Source organism: Stegodyphus dumicola, chromosome 8, assembly GCF_044657685.1.
Source record: "Stegodyphus dumicola isolate Sdum_Otavi_A_Nest chromosome 8, ASM4465768v1".
In the NCBI taxonomy this organism is placed as follows: Eukaryota; Metazoa; Arthropoda; class Arachnida; order Araneae; family Eresidae; genus Stegodyphus; species Stegodyphus dumicola.
Genome location: NC_140775.1, coordinates 189,233,419 through 189,255,344, shown reverse-complemented (window position 1 = coordinate 189,255,344; position 21,926 = coordinate 189,233,419). Strand labels below are relative to the sequence as shown.

The window sequence follows — 21,926 nt, the reverse complement described above, 5'->3', positions numbered from 1 at the left end:
ATCTAGTTTTAGTTTCGGTTATGTTATAAGGTATTTCTCCCGCCTTCCTAGCGTGCCTTCGTGGTGTAGTGGTTCTGCACGCTGGGCCGGTGTTTCAGAGGTCCGTGGTTCGATTCCCGGCGAAGGCGGTTGCTAATTTTTCATCTGTTTTGCTTCCAAAAAATCCTAATGTCTCTACAAGGTGCTACTGAATTGCCATTGAAACATTCAATCCGCAAAAAACTGCACATTTTACATAGGTAAAAATACAGCAAAGTGGTCTTTTAAATGTATTAAACGTGAAGTTACTTTTGATAGTGAGTTTATAAGGTATTTCTCCCGCCTTACTAACGTGCCTTCGTAACGAAGATATTGAAAATATAAGACATAAATACCAGAAATATAATACAGTGCTGTATATCTACTTTTTTCCATAAGATTTCTTTTTCAATATGATATTTTCTTTTATATAAATTTCTTTATTTCATAAACACATTATAGAATGTTTAAACAAAATATGTATCACTCGATAGCTTTATGTCATCGATAGACGTCTGATCAACTGCAGATTTTTAGTAAGAAAATTTTAGAAGAGACTTTTTTTGTGTTAAAGTACTGCGTCCTAATCTTCCGCCTTGATTAATGGACAATTGCTTAGGCGCTAGAAACTAATGTAGTCGTAACGTCGGAAGCTTCGGAGATGTATACATACTTGTTCATAGAATTCTTCTGCTATCCTGTAAGTCCACTGAACATGGATGTCGTGCCTCTTGCAAGGACCGTTGATGTCTGCTAACTTGATACACATTTCCATCGCCAGAAGTCTGTCTGTCTCAGACATCCAGTCTAAGCCTGGAGCATCATCTTCGTTCGCCTGAAAGCATAGACAGATTAAGCATAATGTAGGGGAATAAAAAATGCTAGGTATTTAGAGAATGTCATAACAACAGCATTTTTCCAGAGCACAACTTAGTCATTCCTAACTTCATAAATTCATACATAATCCTAACTTCTTCGATGAATTATATATTTCAGTTTTACAGAATGCAATACTACGAAATGGTAATTTACTAAATAAAAAAAAAAAAAAAATGAATGTTTTCAGATTTTATATTACGCTCAAGGGTTTTTTTTTAACGTTGTGTGTGTTACCTTTGTTTATTAAATATCATGTTCTTCGCACTTTATAAGGTATTTCTCCCACTTCCCTAGCGTCCTTCGTGGCGTAGTGGTTCTGCACGCTGGGACGGTATTCCAGAGGTCCGTGGTTCGATTTCCGGCGAAAGCGTTTGCTATTTTTCATCTTGTCTGCTTTAAAAAAATACCTAACGTCTCTAAAGTGGCGCCCGAACTAAAATGGTTGTGGATGATGATTCTCCGCACCCAGGATTTGGCGACTAGGTCCCTAAAACACTAGTCGCCCTTTAAAAAGGGGAGTATATAAGGTTATTTCTCCCATTTCCCTAGCGTGCCTTCGTGGTGTAACGGTAGCACGCTGGGCCGGTATTCCAGAGGTCCGGGGTTCGATTCCCGGCGAAGGCGGTTGCATATTTTTCATCTCTCTGGCTTCCAATTAACCTAATGACTCTACAACTTGAACCATGAAATTCAATTCAACAGTCTTATCACAAAATATTCAAAAAAAAAAAAAAAAAATCTGAAATTTTTTAGATTTTAAATTACGTCCAAAGGGGCGTTTTTTTTAACGTTTTGAGTGTTACCTTTGTTTATTAAATATCATGTTCCTCGCACTTAAACCATAAGATCCAGTGCAACAGCAATATCGCAAAATAGTTTTAAAACGAGCATATCTTTAGAATTTCCGATACAGAGACTCACGCGCCGGAGATAAAAATGTTTTTCTGCACAACGTTGCCATTGCTCGCTTTGAAATCCTGGAGTTTGTTAATCAAAAATTCGTCAGTTTTAAAAAATAGGAAATCGATCATAAAACAAATTTCAAATTTCAAATTTGGTCTTCCACATGCTCATATTCGTTGGAGGATTACGTTATTCAAAATTCGATGACTCTATGTACCGTTATTTTATGACAATGTGAGAAATATACATACATTTACGCAGATTTTCATTATTTAATTTCTTCAAATATAATGCAGGACTCTAACATTTTATGGCAACAGTTTGAAAAGTGAACCGACATTTATCCGTCCGACGCAAAATGCGAAAACGAAACTAATAGTCCTTCGGGATTCAAATCCCTTTGGACTAAAAAGGAAATCTTTAGAATTTCTGATACACAGTGTCGCGCGCTGGAGATCAATTTTTCCCCCGTACAGTGTTGCCATTCCTCGCTTTGAAACCGTTGAGTTTCTTAATCAAAAATTCTTTAAAGGTTTACAAAATCTGAAATAGTTAATAAAACAAATTCCAAATTTGGACTTCCAGATGCCATATTCGGGTGGAGGATTACGTTATTCAAAATTGGATGATTCTAGGTACTGTCGTGTTATCACAATGAAAGAAACATACACGCATTTATGCATTTAACATTACTTAATTTCTTTAAATATAATATTGGGCTCTAACATCTGATGGCAACTATTTGAAAAATGATTACGTTTGGCGGCGTTTATAGCGATTGGACGCAAAATGCCAGAACGAAATTAATAGCCCTTCTGAAGTAACACTGTTTGGGCTAAAATGTGCAATAAATTTATAAACACTTTCAAACGTTTTAGTAATACCTCGCAATTAATATGTTCTTCGCACGGGAAAAATGACGTCCCATTTTCCTCCTACAGCAGACGTCCATGTCACAAAATTCGCCAAACGGTTATCAAGAAAATTTTGTAACGCTGATTTGGAGATTTTGATGCTCATACTTTACAGAGATTGCAGTTATTTGTTAGAGTGTTGTGCTTCTCAAACCTTTCTGGTACGAGAAATAATTTTCTTTTTCCTGTTGGTATAAGCAAAATTGTGGTATCCCCATTTACGGAAAATATATACAATAATAAACGAATAATGTAATAAACTAATAACTTGAGATCGTGAAAACGCATGCCACTATCGGCGGTTGTCAAGTTATTGCGCATAAAAACTTTGACCCTAACTCCTTAAACTTAAAATAGAAATTTAACATTAACTCTCTTTTAATTCAACAGATGGCGCTGTCTAACTTGTAGTGATGCGACGACGCATTTCAAATTAGCAAACAATTTTATCATTGCGTACAAGCTTATTTTAAAACTACAATAAGAATAAAATTTGATTCGTTTTAATGCGGTACAGCTGTGGTTGCATAATACACTATTTAAATTCAAGTTCTTTACTGTCTAAATTAAAAATCTCCAAAGTAATAGAAGCCTAATTACTTGATGGAGAAATAGTAATTTTTTATCCGCTTTCCAGTATTTTCCTGTCCTTCTGGATCAGTGTTTATAAAGTTCAGTGTTATCTTGCATAATTGAATAAAGTGAAATCCCAGCTACTTTTGGATAAAAAAATGATATAAATTTTCAGCAATACGTGTGGTTTAGTAATACTTTTAAGTTCTTCCTTTTATACTTTAATCATTTTAACACTATGATACATATTTATCGGTTCCAAGAAGTTCCAAGATGCTGCAGGAAATGTCTGAAATTTCACAAGAGCAAAGATTTTGAATATTTGAAAGCGACTCTTGGTTTACACAAATATTGCGTGCTTTGTTATAAACATTTCTACAAATTTTGAACGATCATATCTTATATTATATATCAAAATTATTCGCATTTGTTTCGTAAGGGATCTATATAAAATTAACTGAACGGTATCCCGTGACGGAGATTTTCGTAACATGTACGTATACCTTATTTGATTAAATCATAAAATTAGAATAAGTCTGTACGGCCAGTCTTTAAAAAAACACTTTTTAGTCATGCAATTTTGTTTTAAACATCTTGTATATCTTACGTTCTTTAACTTTCTCAAACATCCGCAAGAAACATCAAAATAAGTTTTGATAAAAATTTAAATCGGGGATGGCAACACTTGCAATTTCGTCAGTCATTTCTGATTTGCGTGTAATTTCTAATTCTGTAAGGAACTTTCTTCCTCTTTTCCGCATGCCTTCCTGGTGTAACAGGTTCGAGTTTCGGCGTAAGTATAGCTCATTTCTGCTTCAAAATATCCTAATGAATCTTCAGTGGCGCCCGAACTAAAAGGGGACGGGCGATAATTCGTCACTACCAGAATTTGATGATTGGGTCCTCTGTATCCTTGACTCATAGAAAACAAAAATACTCATTTGAAGTGTACCGAAAAGGTTAAGTTATTTGAATATTGGAAAGCACACAAGGGCTGTCTACCTAAAAAGGGCACTATCGTGGAAGACGTTCTAAGGAAAACTGGCTTGTATTTCTGTTACGGTGAAACACCGAACATTCACATAGTCGCTTGGTGTATGTCCGAAATATTTCCCAAATACTCTTCTTTCTGACTTACACCGGTGAATGTCGACATTCACCATGTACTAATGGTGAATGTTGAACATATAAGAATATTATATTTCCTTCTCCGTAATTCATTCGCGAAAAAACGCACTTGAGACTCAGAATAAGAACTTAAGAATATAAGAACTTAAAACACACAGTACATTCAAAATGAGAAAGGCAAATAATAGAAGTTATAAACTTACCAAATTATGTGATTCAAATCTTATTTATTGCAACAACTTAAACTATTATGGCACTTTGAATTGCACAAGAGGCCCTTTTACAACTGCATTTATTTGTGGAACACTTCCTTTTGGAATGGCAGCGTGTACATATACTCCTCTCATTTCGACCTAAACCAGAGCATATCTGTGATTGTCGACATACACCGGTGAGGGTCCGAATGTACAAGAATGTAAAGAAATATTCGATCTTTCACCGACGTATTTGGTGAATGTTCACATTCTCCGGTGAAAGTCGACATTCTCCAATTTCGATCTTTCAGGGTATCATTTACATCTGATAGAGAAAGCCAACCATACAGCCAGTCCATTGGGGGCGGTTCGAATCCAGAACCAGTTGCTAGTAACATCGAACCAGTACTCAAGATCTAAGACGTTCAAATAATTTTGGAAAGAATTTAATTCTTACTCTACTATGAATGGGTATAATTTAAAGTTCTTTATAACCTCCTCAGGGTATATAATCGTTTGCGATATTTTAGTTTACGTACAATATTATGGACATAAAAATTCTAGCTCTAGGCAAAACCAAATTATAATCACTATCTTTTACGATTTATTCGAAGAATGTCTTTTGCATTGCATTTTTATTTTTGCGATTTACTATTTACTGTTTGTTACCATAAGCATGGAGAAATTTTTGACAAAGAATGTTTGATGTTTAACAGTATTTGCGATAAACCATTTTATATAACTGACACGAAAGCGTTTGACAGTTATATATAATATGTTTTCTCTTAAAGTGCAATAACAAAAGCAGAGTTAAGAAATTTAAAAATGAAAAATAAACGATAACAATTGTGTCATTTCAAAATGCTCAAGTTTAAAGTAATGCCAAAAGACAGATGTTTATAGTACTTAACCAGTTGTTAAGCGTTTCGGAATGCCAAAGACAATAGTTAAGATGTTTGTTCATGACAAAGGTAAGATTTTTACCAGACTGAACAAAAGGATTTCTGCTTTTGAACAAATAACGAGAAAAATGATTTCCAAGGTAATGGTAAAATTTATTATTGAAGTTGAAATTACCAAGAAAAGAATCTAATTCATTTAAATTACTGTAAATTCATTTAATTACTGTATATTTACGACTGTAAATTTAGAATTAAAAGTAAACAATCCGATACAACTTTTTTAAATCTTGTGAAATATATTTACAATTTCATTGCGAAATATTTTATGCAGTTTGAAATATACCTTCAAACATCTCAGCGACAGAATTTGGAAAAAAAGTTAATTATATGAAGGTTTGGCTTAAAAAATTTGCAAATTAAATTTTACTAAATTAAGTAAGAACCTTGATAAAAAAATTATAATATCATATTAAATTTCGAATGTTTATTTATCGTTGATTTATCGTTGATGAAGTTAATCGAAATCGTAAGCAGTTTTTGGAAATTTGAAAGTTTCCATAACATAGAAATAACCTACATTATAATCAGTTTCCATGAAAGACTGTTTCGAACATAAAAAAGAAGACATATTTTAATATAGAATTAAAATTAGAATCAAAATATCAAACTTGTTTTAGAAATTTGAAAGCATCAGGAAATTGATCGGAATTCATCCTTATGGCTCCTTCCATTATTTGTTTTGTATAATATGAATGCATTCAGACATATAATGTCTAAAAATGGAGAAATATGTTTTTGTAGTACTTTTTGAGTCGTTTTCTTGCTGTGGAGTACGCTATGATAATTCCATCGCTTCTATACACTCCACCCATTTTTTTATTATAATGAATCACTATCTCCGGTTTCTTTGTTATTATGTTTCTTTTCTGTGTTTCTATTACGTTGTCATTATGTACAGTACTTACTAAATAAACCTCCCTCTTATCTTTCCATTTCATTATACGCATGACGAGTATACTCGTCAATACACGAAATTGTGTTGCTTCTCCATGACGAGTATACTCGTCAATCACAGTTAACTGGTTAATTCAGCTGGCCAGCCGGTGTAGTGGTTAGCAAGCTTGACTGCCGTACCGAAGGGTTTGGGTTCGAATCCCGGAGAAGGTATGGATATTTGTAAGCGTATAGGGGCAGTGCACAATGGCAGCACTCAAAATACACGGCGAGCCGAAAGTCCACTAGGCAGTTGGTGGTAGGGTAGGAGAAGCGGGAGACTCCTCTGTGGCCCCCCCTGTAGTGTTGTTCCTAAAGTCTGGGGCGGGACTATACCTATACAATCAACGTTGAAAATATGATGTGGCGGTCTCGTTACCTTTCTGTTGAACTGTGTGCCATACCGATATGCAGTATACGTGCAGAACGATGAGGTTAGATGACATACTGGAGAACGCCACTCTGTAATGCCCTTATCATATGCAGCGATAAGAGATGCTATAAAAACGTTTCTGAGAAATGCGTTTCTCTCAGCACTAGTTTGAATTGCAAGTTTCTAGCTGAAGCAGCTGCGTTCATGCAGTTTGTTGTGTGTTCGTTCCCCGAAATATTTTACGAGGTTGGCAAAAATTTTTCGCCTGCAATTCTGTCTGTCTCGCGTTGCACAGAAGGAAAAAGTGTATTTCTACAGCGTAAAGTAGCTAATCCTGGAAGCGAGTGTTCTCGAAAATATTTCTTTGGATGCTCAGTTGATGGCAATTAACAAGCCCGATAGCGATTCAATTGTACTGCTGGTTTATTTCTGCTATTGTGTGTGTCATTTATCTGTGTCATTACATTCATAAAATTTCAATTAAGTTCAAAGTTTCCAGCTCATCAACAACCGAGCGGTAAAGTCGCTAGATGTTGGTAGTTCAGTCCGGGATTCGAATCCTGGCGAACGCGTTCCCTGGTTTTTCCCATGTGCAAAGTGTACGAGCCAGTTTCTCTCAGGAAGCCATTCACAAAGGCATCCCTTCCCTTAGGCAGATAGCCCTTGAGTGTTTTTATATAATTAAGGGGTGTTGGAACTCCAAAATCTTCAAAAAATTGTGATTTCGGATTTTTGCATTATCAAATTCTCTACACTTTTATCTTTCTAAAAATACCATTCATTAATCTCTATGAAAATTAGAGCTGTAAAAAATCTACTTTTAATTTATCATCGACTGCTTTGATCAATGAGGATATTTACATAAAAACGCATTTTTCTCCAAATGTGCTTTTTTTATAATCGATGTACCTTTTCTCAGGAACTACTGCTCACAGGTATCTAAAATTTTTATGGCTTATATATTCAGGTTTCCTAATATTTACTGAAATGAGCTTTTTGTGATAAACTTTAAAAAAAAAATTAATTTTTTTTTGTGTGTCAGAAAAGTGCTAAATTTTACTATGCCTAACAAAATATTCTGTAAATTACTCTAAAATTCAAAAGCTCATTTCAGTATAATCAGATAGGTATAGTTAATTTACAGAAAAATTTGAAAGGTACATCGAAAATGGCCAATTTAAAACTGTCGGTATAGGGGTTGCTGATATCCCTTAAAAGCAACCAAACCAAGCCGTGTTTGTGCGTCAGTTTTATTATCTATCAGTGTATTAAAATAATAAATCTTTTGCATTCTATCAAACAAGTAAGTAGTAGCGTGTTCTAGTTAACGATCCTAATTCCAATCCATTTGCCTTCGGCCTTTAAAGAAATTATGTTTTAGTTCTGGTTTCACCAACAGATGGCGCCACTTGCTTATTCTTGTCCAGGCTTTCTTATCTTATCTAATCATTATTTCCTATCTGGTTCATTAGCGTAAGTTGCTTTAAAATTAAGACCCTTTATTAGCTTTGAAGCATACAGTTGAATACTGGTTTTCATAAGACATTTTAAAAATATTTCAACGAAACAGCGCACCTTTTACGGAAATTATTGATAGGAGTTTGAAATATGACTAATGCATAAAGGTTACATATGATCGTTAAACATTTCTTATACGCGGCAACTCAGCAATGCGCGACAAATAATTTGCTGGAACTGTACGAGATCTTACTGGAGTTCTTTACTAATTGCTAATTTTTAATATTTATATAATGCATATTTTACTATAACATACCCCCGGGGAGTGCAACTGGCTGGGTCCTATATCTTGAGTCTCTAGGGGAAAAGCATTACGAGCTTGGTGGTTACAGAACCCCGAGGGAAGATCCGTCTGTGCGGTTGGACCGAGGAAGGCTATAGCGCGACAAATAATTTGCTGGAACAAATTATATGCGCGACAAATAATTGGCTGGAACTGTACCAGATCTTACTGGAGTTCTTTACTAATTGCTAATTTTTAATATTTATATAATGCATATTTTACTATAACATACATCCGGGGGGTGCAACTGGCTGGGTCCTATATCTTGAGGCTCTAGGGGAAAAGCATTACGAGCTTGGTGGTTACAGAACCCCGAGGGAAGATCCGTCTGTGCGGTTGGACCGAGGAAGGCTATAGCGCGACAAATAATTTGCTGGAACAAATTATATGCGCGACAAATAATTTGCTGGAACTGTACCAGATCTTACTGGAGTTCTTTACTAATTGCTAATTTTTATTATTTATATAATGCATATTTTACTATAACATACATCCGGGGGGTGCAACTGGCTGGGTCCTATATCTTGAGTGTCTAGGGGAAAAGCATTACGAGCTTGGTGGTTACAGAACCCCGAGGGAAGATCCGTCTGTGCGGTTGGACCGAGGAAGGCTATAGCGCGACAAATAATTTGCTGGAACAAATTATATGCGCGACAAATAATTTGCTGGAACTGTACGAGATCTTACTGGAGTTCTTTACTAATTGCTAATTTTTATTATTTATATAATGCATATTTTACTATAACATACATCCGGGGGGTGCAACTGGCTGGGTCCTATATCTTGAGGCTCTAGGGGAAAAGCATTACGAGCTTGGTGGTTACAGAACCCCGAGGGAAGATCCGTCTGTGCGGTTGGACCGAGGAAGGCTATAGCGCGACAAATAATTTGCTGGAACAAATTATATGCGCGACAAATAATTTGCTGGAACTTTACGAGATCTTACTGGAGTTCTTTACTAATTGCTAATTTTTAATATTTATATAATGCATATTTTACTATAACATACCCCCGGGGAGTGCAACTGGCTGGGTCCTATATCTTGAGTCTCTAGGGGAAAAGCATTACGAGCTTGGTGGTTACAGAACCCCGAGGGAAGATCCGTCTGTGCGGTTGGACCGAGGAAGGCTATAGCGCGACAAATAATTTGCTGGAACAAATTATATGCGCGACAAATAATTTGCTGGAACTGTACGAGATCTTACTGGAGTTCTTTACTAATTGCTAATTTTTAATATTTATATAATGCATATTTTACTATAACATACCCCCGGGGTGTGCAACTGGCTGGGTCCTATATCTTGAGTCTCTAGGGGAAAAGCATTACGAGCTTGGCGGTTCCAGAACCCCGAGGGAAGACCCGTCTGTACGGTTGGACCGAGGAAGGCTATAGGCCACTGGGCAGGCGGTATCGGTAGGGGGCGCGGCTTTGCCTCTTGACCCGAATTCCGAGTAAAACCACGGTATTGGTAGCGCATAAGCAGCGGCCCGTCCGCTGCGACCTCTGGTTTTCCATGTCAAACCTTCTGCCTGGTGGACTGCCCGTGTAGTACTGGCGGGGGCACTCCAACGACCAGTAAACTTCCAGGCTTATAGAACCACACCTCATGGTGGTCTCGGCTCGCGGGGAGTGGTGACCCCCGTCGACCCGTTCAGCCGTGAGGAATGAGAGCACATTTTAATCCGTCGCCCGCAAGTGTGGGACGAGGCGGCGGTGTAGCTGTGTCTGCTTTAGCTCTTCGTGGGCACTTTTGCCTGATGACCACCTCCCGCCTAATATCATGGAGGTAAGAAAGGAAGGAGTGGCCAAACCGGCATTAGAAGTGAAGCACCGCTCCGAAGCTTCGGTCACCAGATGGAGTGTTTTTTGTTTACATTTAGAAGCCCGCTTGACAGCGCTCTGATAATATTTCGACACACGACAGTTCCATACAAATCGAAAAATGGGGCACTTCGGCATAAAAGAAAAATTCCTAGTGTGATGGATAATAGCAATTTGTACACTTTAGTGACATTTACGCAAAAATCACATGTTGGTTATTTTTCGTTAACTAACAACAGCGATTTTGATTATGAACATGTTTTATAAAATTCTAAGCTGTTGAACTACAAAAATATAGATTTTAGCAAAAATGTTATGCTTAAAGAATGAAAAATACCTCACCGTACCTTTAAAATTGTATACATCTTTCGATAGTGAATGCCCAGAAACTGAAGATTTCCACATGCCGAAAATGAAAAATATTAAATATGTATGGGTATTTATGCATGTGCTTCCGAAAAGCATGTATCTGCCTTTAACAAAATACGTAAATATTTATTATATTATTTATAAATGTATTTGAAATGAAGGATTTATTCATTCATAAACAACTGTGAAAATTACTGTGAAGAAATCTAATTATTAAATGTATCTAAATTTATAATGATTATAAATATTATCTAAATATATAATAATCTTAACATTGAATTGTAAACATAAATTGACATCCTGTTGACAAACACGTTATAAAACTATTTAAGCAAGAATTGTTCGTACTGGAAAGCAAGCTGTTAAAAGGTACTGTAAAGCAATTTCTATGAGATGCGTATTTAAGAAAGTAATAAAGAAGAGTTTTGTTTTGGAATATGTATTGTTGAAATTAAGGGTAAAAAAATCTAATAAGTCTAATTAAAAGAATTATTCCCCTTACATTTTATAATAAGTCAGTTACAAGTTTTAAATAATATTAAAAAAATAATCCTTACTTTATTCCCTTTCGGAAATATTCAGAGAAAGTTAAGTACTATTTAAAGTATTTCGCTATTAAATTATAAGGTGCTCTAATTTGAAATGGACCGAATAGAGCATTAATTATAAACTGACTTATAGTTTTCGATTTAAAAGATGCCTTAGAAGCTAAAAAATCATGCCACATTTGAGTAAGTATTTTAGGAAGAAGCTCTATAGATAGAAAAGAAATAATGCATAATTTTAGTAATACAATAAACTTTGATCTTAATTTTTGTAATTCTTAACCGAATCAAATCGAATTACCTTAAATTTTTTTCTAATGTAATTAACGAAAACTTGTGAAAATATTTCAAATTAAACCATTCTGAGCAAACTGTTCTGTGAAAAGTATAGCATTTAATTCCATTCAGAATGAAATGTTGTTTAAAAATGTATTCTTTTCATATACTTAGGACTCTGAAGTATTGTAGAAAAGAAAATATATACATTTATATGCATATTTACGACGTAATTACAAAATATTTACATCCGATCGTGTCAAAACCCATTGAACTCAATGGTAAATTACCCAATGTTTTGGTCACCACGTAGGGATCGCAAATGCTTCAGAGCAGGGTATGGGTAAACCGGTTTAGGGCCACTCCATCTAACTTCCTACCTCCATGCCTAATACGGAGGCATCAAGGGGTTTAGACCCGGTAGTACGGACTTAAATGTCTGTGGAGCCGGTAATATTAATTTATCTTTTACTATAAAATATTATTGAGCTGGTACGAGTTCGTAGTTTCGTAATAGAATGAATGCTCAAAGAATTGATGATAGTTTGATAAAATTTATTTTACCATAAGAAAAACATCACAGTTCTGAAACTTTCCACAAAAATACTCGTACAGCTATTCCAGTAAATTTTATTTTTCGAAATTTCTACAAGGCATACACGGCTAAAGTTACATCTAAGGACCGGATACTGTTTCAGTTGGATAAATAGGTTAATTACAGTTATTTAATTACAATACTCATTATAGTTATACAAGGACGGACCAAATGATGTTTGATGGCAAGGAATCATTCTTGCAGTTACATTTGTGATTTTTGGGAAAGGCTGCTGATATAAGCGAATTTGACAGAGGGCAGATTGTAATGGCCAGAAAACACGGAACTAGTATCTACGAAACTGCACGTCTGGTAGCTTGTTCACGATCTGCCGTTGTTAGTATTTATGCAAAGTGGATAAATGTCAGTGAAACTAGCAAGAGACACCAAGGTATTGGACGTCCACGCGTCATCAAAAAAAAATAAAAAAAAAAAAAAAAAAAAAAAAAAAGACATCCGAAACTGTCTCGATTTATACAACAAAATCGACGGCGCCAGAGGGTGGCTCAGCTAACAGCCCAATGCAGTGCAGGTTCAAATACAAGTGTTTTGGAGTACTGTTGGATATGGAACTGACCAGCAAGCGTTCCACTCGTGTTGACCAAGCGTCATTGTTAACTACGCCTACAGTGGACCCGGGAACATCGAGAATGGGCTATGGATAAGTGGCAGAGAGTTGCCTAGTTAGATGAATCCCGATTTCTTATTCACCACATCGACGGTCGTGTCAGGATATGCTATCCTCCAGGAGAACATTTGCTTTCCCCCTTTGCAATACGTCATACACAGGCTGGTGGTGGCGATATTAGGTGGCTCCTAAACCCGTATTTGTGGTAGAACAGATCATGAGGACTATGGACTATCTGATCATAACTGCGAATCAGTTGCACCCTTACATGGCATCTGTCTTCCCAACTGGAAATGGAATCTTCCAGCAGGGCAACGCCCCATGTCACAAAGCTCGATTTATGTTGGAGTGATTCAAGAAGCATTCAAGGATGAGTTCAAGGATGTCCTGGCCAGTTAACTCGCCGGATCCTAACCCGATGGAGCCTATTCGGTATGTCATGCAGCGGCAGCTGAGAGCTCCCAAAGTCACCACGTCGGAATATCACGACTTTGCGCGACCGCTGCTTAGGCATTTGGTACACAACCTGTCTCCAGTCATCTACCAAGAACTTGTGGCATTCATGCCATTGCGAGTTGCAGCTTTTTTGTAAGCTAAACGTCGCGCAAAGCGTTATTGAGTAGGTGGTTATAATGTTGTGGCTCTTCAGTGTATATTTGGGATATATTTTTTTATCTCGTGTTGAGCAATTCAAAAGTAATGATTGGCGATCTAGTATTATAGTGAATGAAATCTAAATGCCAAGTATATGATGGACTCAAATTATACTCAATTTGTTAAATTTTTAATCTGAATGGTTACATTGCTGTTAGAGAAAGAAGTCACTTACAAATAAACTACTCTATTCACTTAACGTTAAAATACTTTTAAAGCTACTAGCTAAATATTGTTGAGAAAGAAGCTTCATATATAATTAATTCTCTTGTAAACAAATCACCCAAGTGTTTAAGAAATGCACTAAGATAAAAAAAAATTACTGAATTTAAAAAATGAAGCGCAAACATTTTTATGTCAATTTAGATATAATTTTGAAAATAGCAAAAACTTAGTTCAGATTTCAGAAAACACATGAAAAAAAAATTAAAATGTTAAAAAAAGGAATTTGTACTCGTAAATAAAAGCCTTTATGAATATTTTTACGCGGAAATAATAAAAAAGCTTAAGTATATACTTAACGTAAATTTATGTAACATAAGTTTAGAAATAAACATATTGTAAAGAATGGTTTTTAAAAAACGTACTAAAAGAATGAGACAGTCGCAATAGTAGACGATTATTTTTTATTTTAATAACATGATTATGAAACACAAATAGAATCTTTAAAAGACATAGTGGTAAAATCAGTAAGCATTATATAAATATAAGCCTTGTTTATTTGCATTTAAAAAATAAAAATAATGTATATTAAATAAGAAGTAATTAAATGGATTATGGCGCGATTTATTATTATATTTATACGTATTTGCTTCGACAATGAAACATTTTTTAATAATTTAAACCATATATATTTTGACACGATCTACATCATTTTGCCTCAAACTACACGAACGTGAATATAATAAATAAATTCTCTTTCGCAAAACATGCACATATAATTAAAAAAAATAAAGAAGTTGTTACTGAAATTAAAACTATGAAATGATTTTTTTTTCGTTCTAAAACGTTTTAAGTCATCTGAAGGTAGTTTTTGTAGCAAAATAATTGTAAAATGATGAGGTATTTTAACAATGTATAAAAAAAAAAGTCTCTTAAGATAAAAAATACAAGTTTTAAATCATGTTTTAAAGAGATTTCCATATGGGAGTAAAAAAAAAAAAAAAAAAAAAAAAAAAAAAGGTAGCATATCTTCAACAAAAATGCAATTACTAGACGAAAGAAGAATTTCAGAAAACAAAAACGAAAATGTAATAAGATACATTCTAGAGCTGAACGAATTTTGAGCATTTTTACTGAAGACGGTGGCTTTAATTCGAAAGTAAACATTAATTTTTTCATCAACAAAAAGCACGGAGAAATAAACAGCTGTGTCCAACGAGAAGGAAAAAAATATAAAGAAACTTAGCTTTTATAAAAGCTTTCGTTGTAGAACTTTTTTTTTTTTGAAAAATAAAAGCAAAGCTGACACGGAACTGAATGCTATGATTTCCGAGAAAGCAGCCGATATAGAAGCGTTGCCAGTATCTTATTACAAATATCATAATTCCACACATGTTTATAACTCGCGCATATTTATGAAAGGAACAAACATCAAGTGAAAAAAAAGGAAAAAATATTCGTTATGTTACACAGAATCATAATATTAAAAATCTTTAAATGTAATAGGAGAGTTGTATGGATACTGAAACGAAAGATATATATTCTACATCACGACAAGAATTCTTCCTAATTTCCCGACGGGGGGCACGCGGCCAGCCTTTTATTTACTTATTTACATGTTAATATCGGGTCAGTCCATACTTTCGTGCGCATTAAGAGTATGCGTGGAATTCACTATGACGCCTTTACTAAAACAATAGAATTTTGAGCCTTTTGAAACTTGTCATCGTTTGACTAACATATTATTCAGTTCATCACCAACTTTCGTAAATGTCGAACACATTTTAGTACCCGGCCTACCAGCGGCCGAACAGCGAAGTCGCTGAAAACTGGTAGTTCGGTCCGAGGTTCGAATCCCGCGAACGGGCTGGCTGCATGGGTGTTTTCGTGGTTTTCCCCATGTGTAACGTGTATACGAGCCAGTTTCCCTTAGAAAGTCATCCACGAAGGCATCCCTCCCCTTAGGCAGATAGCCCTAGTGTGCTTTGCCATAATTAAATACACCAACACCACCATTTTAGTACCCATAGAAGATGAATATAGAGAATCATTACAAACGTGCTGTGCTGCATTTTTTATTTTCGTGTCGTGAATCTGCCAGGTTTGCAGCGATGAAAAGGAATAGTGTGCATGGTGAACACACTATTAGTGTAAGGACTGCCCAGAAATGGTTTAAAAAATTTAAAGTTGGAAAAAGCGGCATGGATGATGAACCCCGTTCAGGACGTTTTGAACTATTAGAACCAAATCAAATGATTCATTCGGAAGTTTATAGCGAACAACTTTGAAGCCTAAACTCAGAATGGATCAAAAAACGCCCACGATGGGTGAATATGAAGAAAGTGTTGTTTCATCATGATAACGCTAGACCGTATACGGCTCGAACAACGCCGCAAAAAATGAGTGAATTTTATTGGGAGCTTTTGCCACATCATGCTTACTCCCCAGATATTGCCCCAAGTGAGTTTCACTTATTTCGTGCCTTACAAAAACTTTTTACTGGGAAAAAATTAAATTCTAAACAGGATGTACGCAATGAACTTTCAAGTTTTTTTTGCATCAAAACCAGAATCTTTATACAGCAATGGCATAAAAAAGCTGCCTGTAAAATAGCGAGACATTGCAGATAATGGAAGAAAATATATAATTGATTAAAATGTTGTGATTTTTGTATATTATTTAAAAATTTACCGAAAATGCGCATGAATTTATAGACTGACCCAATATTTAGTTTATGAAAAATTACTTTCATTCAAGTTTTGGTTTTCTATATTTTCTATACTTTTTCTTGTTTAATTTATAAAACAAACTAAAAATAATTAAAATTTTTTCGAGTTTTGGAGAGGATTGGGGGAAGGGGGCTAGGATAGTTTAGTAATGGGAAAAGTGATGCATGGGTTAAAAAATTGAGAACGACTAGATTTAAATTTATTTTAAAATAAGGAGAAACTCACACTTGCTACGAAATTTGTTTTTCACATAATGTGCGAGGAACTATCACATTTATCTAAGCGGGTTTATCACATCTCTTACTTAGAAATAGCAACTTCAACATCGTATCGTATCGTATCTACGATCGTAACGTGTAAAAAGTTATGGCACTTCTATGAGAATGCTTGCATGCTGTAAGTGGTTATCACGTGCAGCTATAGTTTGTTTGTTACCTTCAAATAGGCACTTCAAGGTCGTATCGACCGTCCCTCATTTATTATCGTAACGCATGCGCTCATTGTTGCGCACAGCATATAAGAGGATTTTAGAAAATTAAAGGACGTGACCACTTTTATTCAGCAGGCGTTACCATGGTTACTAAGAAAGCAAGAATGAGAGACTTCCCTTGAAGTGCTTATCTAATGTAATGCTCTATAGTGAGTGACAGACTGATCGTTCGAATCCCGATAATGGATAATGGTGCAGTTGATTTTTCGTGTTTCTTCTTCTAAGAAACTGAGTCTCTATCAGCATTCTTGAGGAAAATGAAATAAATAATGATTTGTGCTGAAAAAGAGAGATCACTCATTCGTGTCCAAAAACGCACTGAACCCTTTTCATTTGAAACCAATGGTAAAAAAATCTGATGCGTACACCACGACTTCCTTGTATTGAAATATTAAAATATACGCATTTTTTCTTGCATTTCATTTAAACTTATTGGATTGAATTAAATCTACTTCGCCGACAGCGCATAAACCACAATAGAATAAATGCACTCTTTAAAATTCACTCTAGTATTTGTTTACCATAGCGACACTCTGGCGCTAGATTCACTTAACAGTATTAATAATTATATAACAGTTAACTTATTTAATAATTTTATAACGGAAACTAAGTTAACTGTTATATAATCCAATAATTATATAACAGTTAACTTATATATTTCGTTCATATTACAACTCATAATGCACACAATTTATATCATTTAAAGAATAGAATTATCTAATCGTTGCCACATGTTCTATTCAAATACTATAATAAAGCTAGAATGATGTATAAAAGAAATTAAGCAAACAAAACAAAAAAGAAAGTTTTTCACAGACGATTGAGTATTTCTCATTAAATTAATTCAGTTCTCACTTCGCGAGAGGCAAAAATATATAAGAACTCAAAATATTTATCTATATTAAAAATTACGAAGTAAATCTTAAACGCTTATTTCCTCGAAAAAATTCCAGAACGGATTAAGCATGATTTAAATAATAAATGAAGGCGTTATCTTTGTTGTTGCGAAGCTAAGTTTCTCTAGATTGGCAACAAATCCACTAGTCTCCAGTTTCAAAGGTAAACATCAATGGCCGCCATTAAAAAAGGCATAGCGGCAATTAAACAACTTTAAAATTGCTGATAATTCTAAAAATATTGCACACAGGTTTACTAAAGGCATAAAATCCTTAACCGGAAGATAAAAACAACATAATTCAATCATTTTTAAAGCAAAAAATGTACAATTTACCAACATATAAGAGTAAAGAAACTGAGATCACTGAGCCAGGTAACAGAGTGGATATATATATATAAATATGTTTATATACGTTTGGTGCGGCCGATGGCAACTAAAATACGAGGTGCACATCTACATGTTATAGCAGTTCTATATACAGAATTTCAACTTTCTGAGGCTACTCGTCGTTTTTGAGTTATGCGAGATACGTACGTACATACGTTCGTACAGACGCCACGAAAAATTCTCTTCAGAATTCATTTTAAAGCTGTTTTATAATTTTTTTGAAGGAAAAGAGTATTTTATTCTGTCCTTACGTACAGATATCACGCAAAGACATCGTTAAATTACATTCGATAGCGGTCAAAATGGATATTTTCGTTGAAATATGCTGCCTGAAACTTTTCGCGATTGCAATAATTCCTTTTTACTTCGTACAAGGAAGTAAAAAAGGCTTAATGTTGCCACTTAATAATACATAAAAAAGTGGTCGGATATTTTTATATCTCCAGAACTAATTTATTGAATTGTAAAAAAAAAAAAAAAATAAATAATAATAATAATACGAAAACATAAATTAACTAAAACTATTTTCTGGCATTTAAAAATTATTGCCTTTTTCAATTGCTTTACTACAATAACTACAAGGTTGTTCAATAAGTTCGCGGAGCGCCATCTATTCGTCAATATTAGACCTAAAACTTCGAGGCCATTTTCATATTTGTTCTTTCTTAGGAACACGTCAAATGTTTCATTTCGATCTGTTAATTTATTCATTGTTTAACCGCCTTTTATATCTAACGACTTGTGCCTTTCTTCAGGTATGGATAAAATTGAGCAACGTGCAGCGTTATCAAATTCTTTGTAAAGGAAGTGTTCGATGTTATGCAAATTGTATTTCTTTCTTTGTACCGAGGAGCGGCGCAGACGCAAATTTGTTAGGTTTTTAAAGCTCGCGGTTAGAGCTTCGAGGTTGCTGTGAATTACTGGAGTTTCAACTAAGCGGAGGTTCTTCTGAGTTTGTGTTGGTAAGCCGCCACTGAAGTCGGAGTTTGTGTGGTCTTCGCCGTTCCTCTTCGCCTAACTTACTATTTGAAAGTCAATAAAGAAGTTTCGGTCAACGTTAGGAGTCTGAGGTTTTTTGAGTTCTATACTGAAGTAACATCAAGTTAATTTACAGTCCACTATTTTTAACCAACGGAACGTACATGATTATTGGTCCGTCAGCTACGGAGTCGCAAAAAATTTGGTGAGTCAGTGTGTTTTTTTATCTTTCTTATTAGATAATGGAATTTACAACGCTTAAGACTAAAAAGCGTGTAGCTAAAGCTAAGTTAAGTAAACTGAAAGAGAAAATTACCGTGACTTACGATTCTGCTGATGTTGATCAGTTAGAACTTTTTAAATCTAGATTAAATGACTTAATGACCGAACTTTCGGATATTTTTAGTAACATATTTGTAGTGTGTGAAGAAAAAGATATTGATGTATTTATAGAAGAACAACAGGTCGTACAAGATACTGCTGATGAGTTAATTTTAATGCTAACCAGAGTTAAGAATGTTAAAGACATTAGTGTGGAAACTAAATCTTGTGAAATAGCGAGTATACGCTTACCTAAGCTTATCAGGTTCAATGTTTCTTCTAACCTTCTTCGGAAACATACAATGACCTGACTAGAACAGAGAGCTTACTAAAGCTATGTTCACTAATTGTAGTAAGTAGACAGGATACAGACGAAGGGTATACAAAACCCTTTATTTTTTTCTTTATATACAATGACTTCCGTACTTCGGAATACAATGACCCTCCACTCGGGGTCTAACTTAAAAGATATTAAAATAAAACTAAACTCTAATTTAACTTTAGAATAAGATTGGCCTTATAATAACAGAAAGCGTATGTAGCACAGAGACTGTGAACACTACAATACGTTTAATTTATCAAGAGGATTAAAACCTCTGGCCTGGAAGGCAAAGTAGCAACTGCGTAACTTCTAAGGTAAGCGGCCTGCTTCGAACTCACGGCTTCCTCTCCTTTGCTTGGCAAAAAGGCCACACTTAAATACTTGGCGTTCGCCAGACAACTTTGCATAAACTCCTTCACGCTTATAATTCTGGCCGGAAGTAGAAAATAAGAAGTGATAGTAAAGATTTTAAATAAAATAAACGTTAGTAAAACTTAAGATCCTTACATACTTCCCGCCAGAGTTAATTAGTTTGAAACTGAGGTCTAAAACGACCTTGTTGAAAACTTTTAGCTCTAGAAACTAACGCGAGGCCAACCTTTAACAATCATAACTTAGCTAGAAACTAGAAAATTTTAAAAGAAAGAAATTTGTTACAATAGCAGCTCCCGGAATATACAACAATCTTTTTTCTTTTTCATCTGTACTGCATCAAAACAGGAGCTTTATTCAATTCTGGTTCCTTCCAGAGATCTGGAAGGAAAACTAGTTTAATGAAATGTTACAGAATGACATTGTAAATAACATATAGAATATACTTTTCTTAACATTCTTATTTCATTCATGACTATTTTAATTATCTCTCCCCGTGCTCTCTGACATGTGTTGTAAAAACACCAAACACGAATGTGTTTCTGTCTATGTGTTCAACACTTCCTCCTACAATCAAAACACTAACGTGTTAAAATTCAACATACGAGACCTCTTAACACACCCTAATTTCAACTCTAGACCCTGAGGTACTATTCTGAAAGTGGCTAACTCTAAAGTGTAGCGTCAGAGAGCCTAACTACATCATTCAACCTTTAACACATATTCACCATGATTTAATCTTTACAGTCACACGAATAACAAATTTTTTTAACATTACTTTCACTTTTACCATATCACGGTATTTATAAACATTCAAAATAACAGTTCACATGTATACAAGAACATATCAAGATGCCGTTAATTTTACACATTTGAAAACATACATTAGTAGTACATTGTTAACTTCTATTCTTTTCAAAGCAAGTGCCAATTCTTTCTACATTGAAATAATACTACATTTCAAAAAGTCTTTCAGACTAAAACATCTTTCTTGTTAGAATGTTTTAAATAAAATTTATACAATAACTTTTTACAATATTTAAGTCTTTATACAACGCTATTATACATCAACTTTAGTTTTACGCGCGAGTAATTGAAAAACATAATAAGAAAATCGGTCACAACACATTTCTCGCCCTTTTGGCGATAAAGGTAGACCTCGCATGAGGTAAAACTTCTTGAAATCTGCCACTTGCAGTAAGAATGAAAGATTAACTTAAGTTTGTAAAGTAACATAAAATTTTACTTATCTTTGTAATATTCAGACATCCTTTTCTGGGCCCAGTCTTTAAAGGTGCTGCAGACCGTAGCTTGGTTGATCCTCCTTCTTGTACGGGCTCGCCCTTCAGTGCTTTCCTCTGGAAGCTTCCGTTTTTCACCACTACGGCCACCCTTGAACATCTTCCTTCTGTCCTCTGCTTGTGGTCTTGGCCGCTTGAAGGCAGCTGGTCTTGGTGGAACCGGGAAACTTCTGTCGTGATCCTGCTTGGACCTCGTTGTTGGCCGTTCAAATTTTTCTTGTACTTTTTCCTCCGCCGCTGATGGCCCTTCCGCAGTTCGGCGACTTTTGCTGCGGAGAGTTCTGTCGGATGAGTCAATCTTCCGTTTCACAGACGGGTTATAGTTGCCGTCCTTTCTCCCGGTCTTTTCCACATACGTCGTCCTTCTCCCTTCTTCATTCTGGGGGTGTTCGTGAACTC

The 21,926-nt window shown here is 35.1% G+C and overlaps 1 protein-coding gene across 4 annotated transcripts in view; it reads right to left on the bottom strand.

Moving 5' to 3' along the window:
• Nucleotides 1-21,926, bottom strand: part of LOC118187013 (cGMP-inhibited 3',5'-cyclic phosphodiesterase 3A-like) — an 881,882-nt gene that overhangs the window by 87,282 nt on the left and 772,674 nt on the right. For all 4 annotated transcript variants that reach the window (XM_085822827.1, XM_085822828.1, XM_085822831.1 and 1 more), the window contains one exon: nucleotides 692-853. In XM_085822827.1, coding sequence (XP_085678953.1) covers nucleotides 692-853 — 162 coding nt within the window. The remainder of the gene's footprint in view (nucleotides 1-691; nucleotides 854-21,926) is intronic.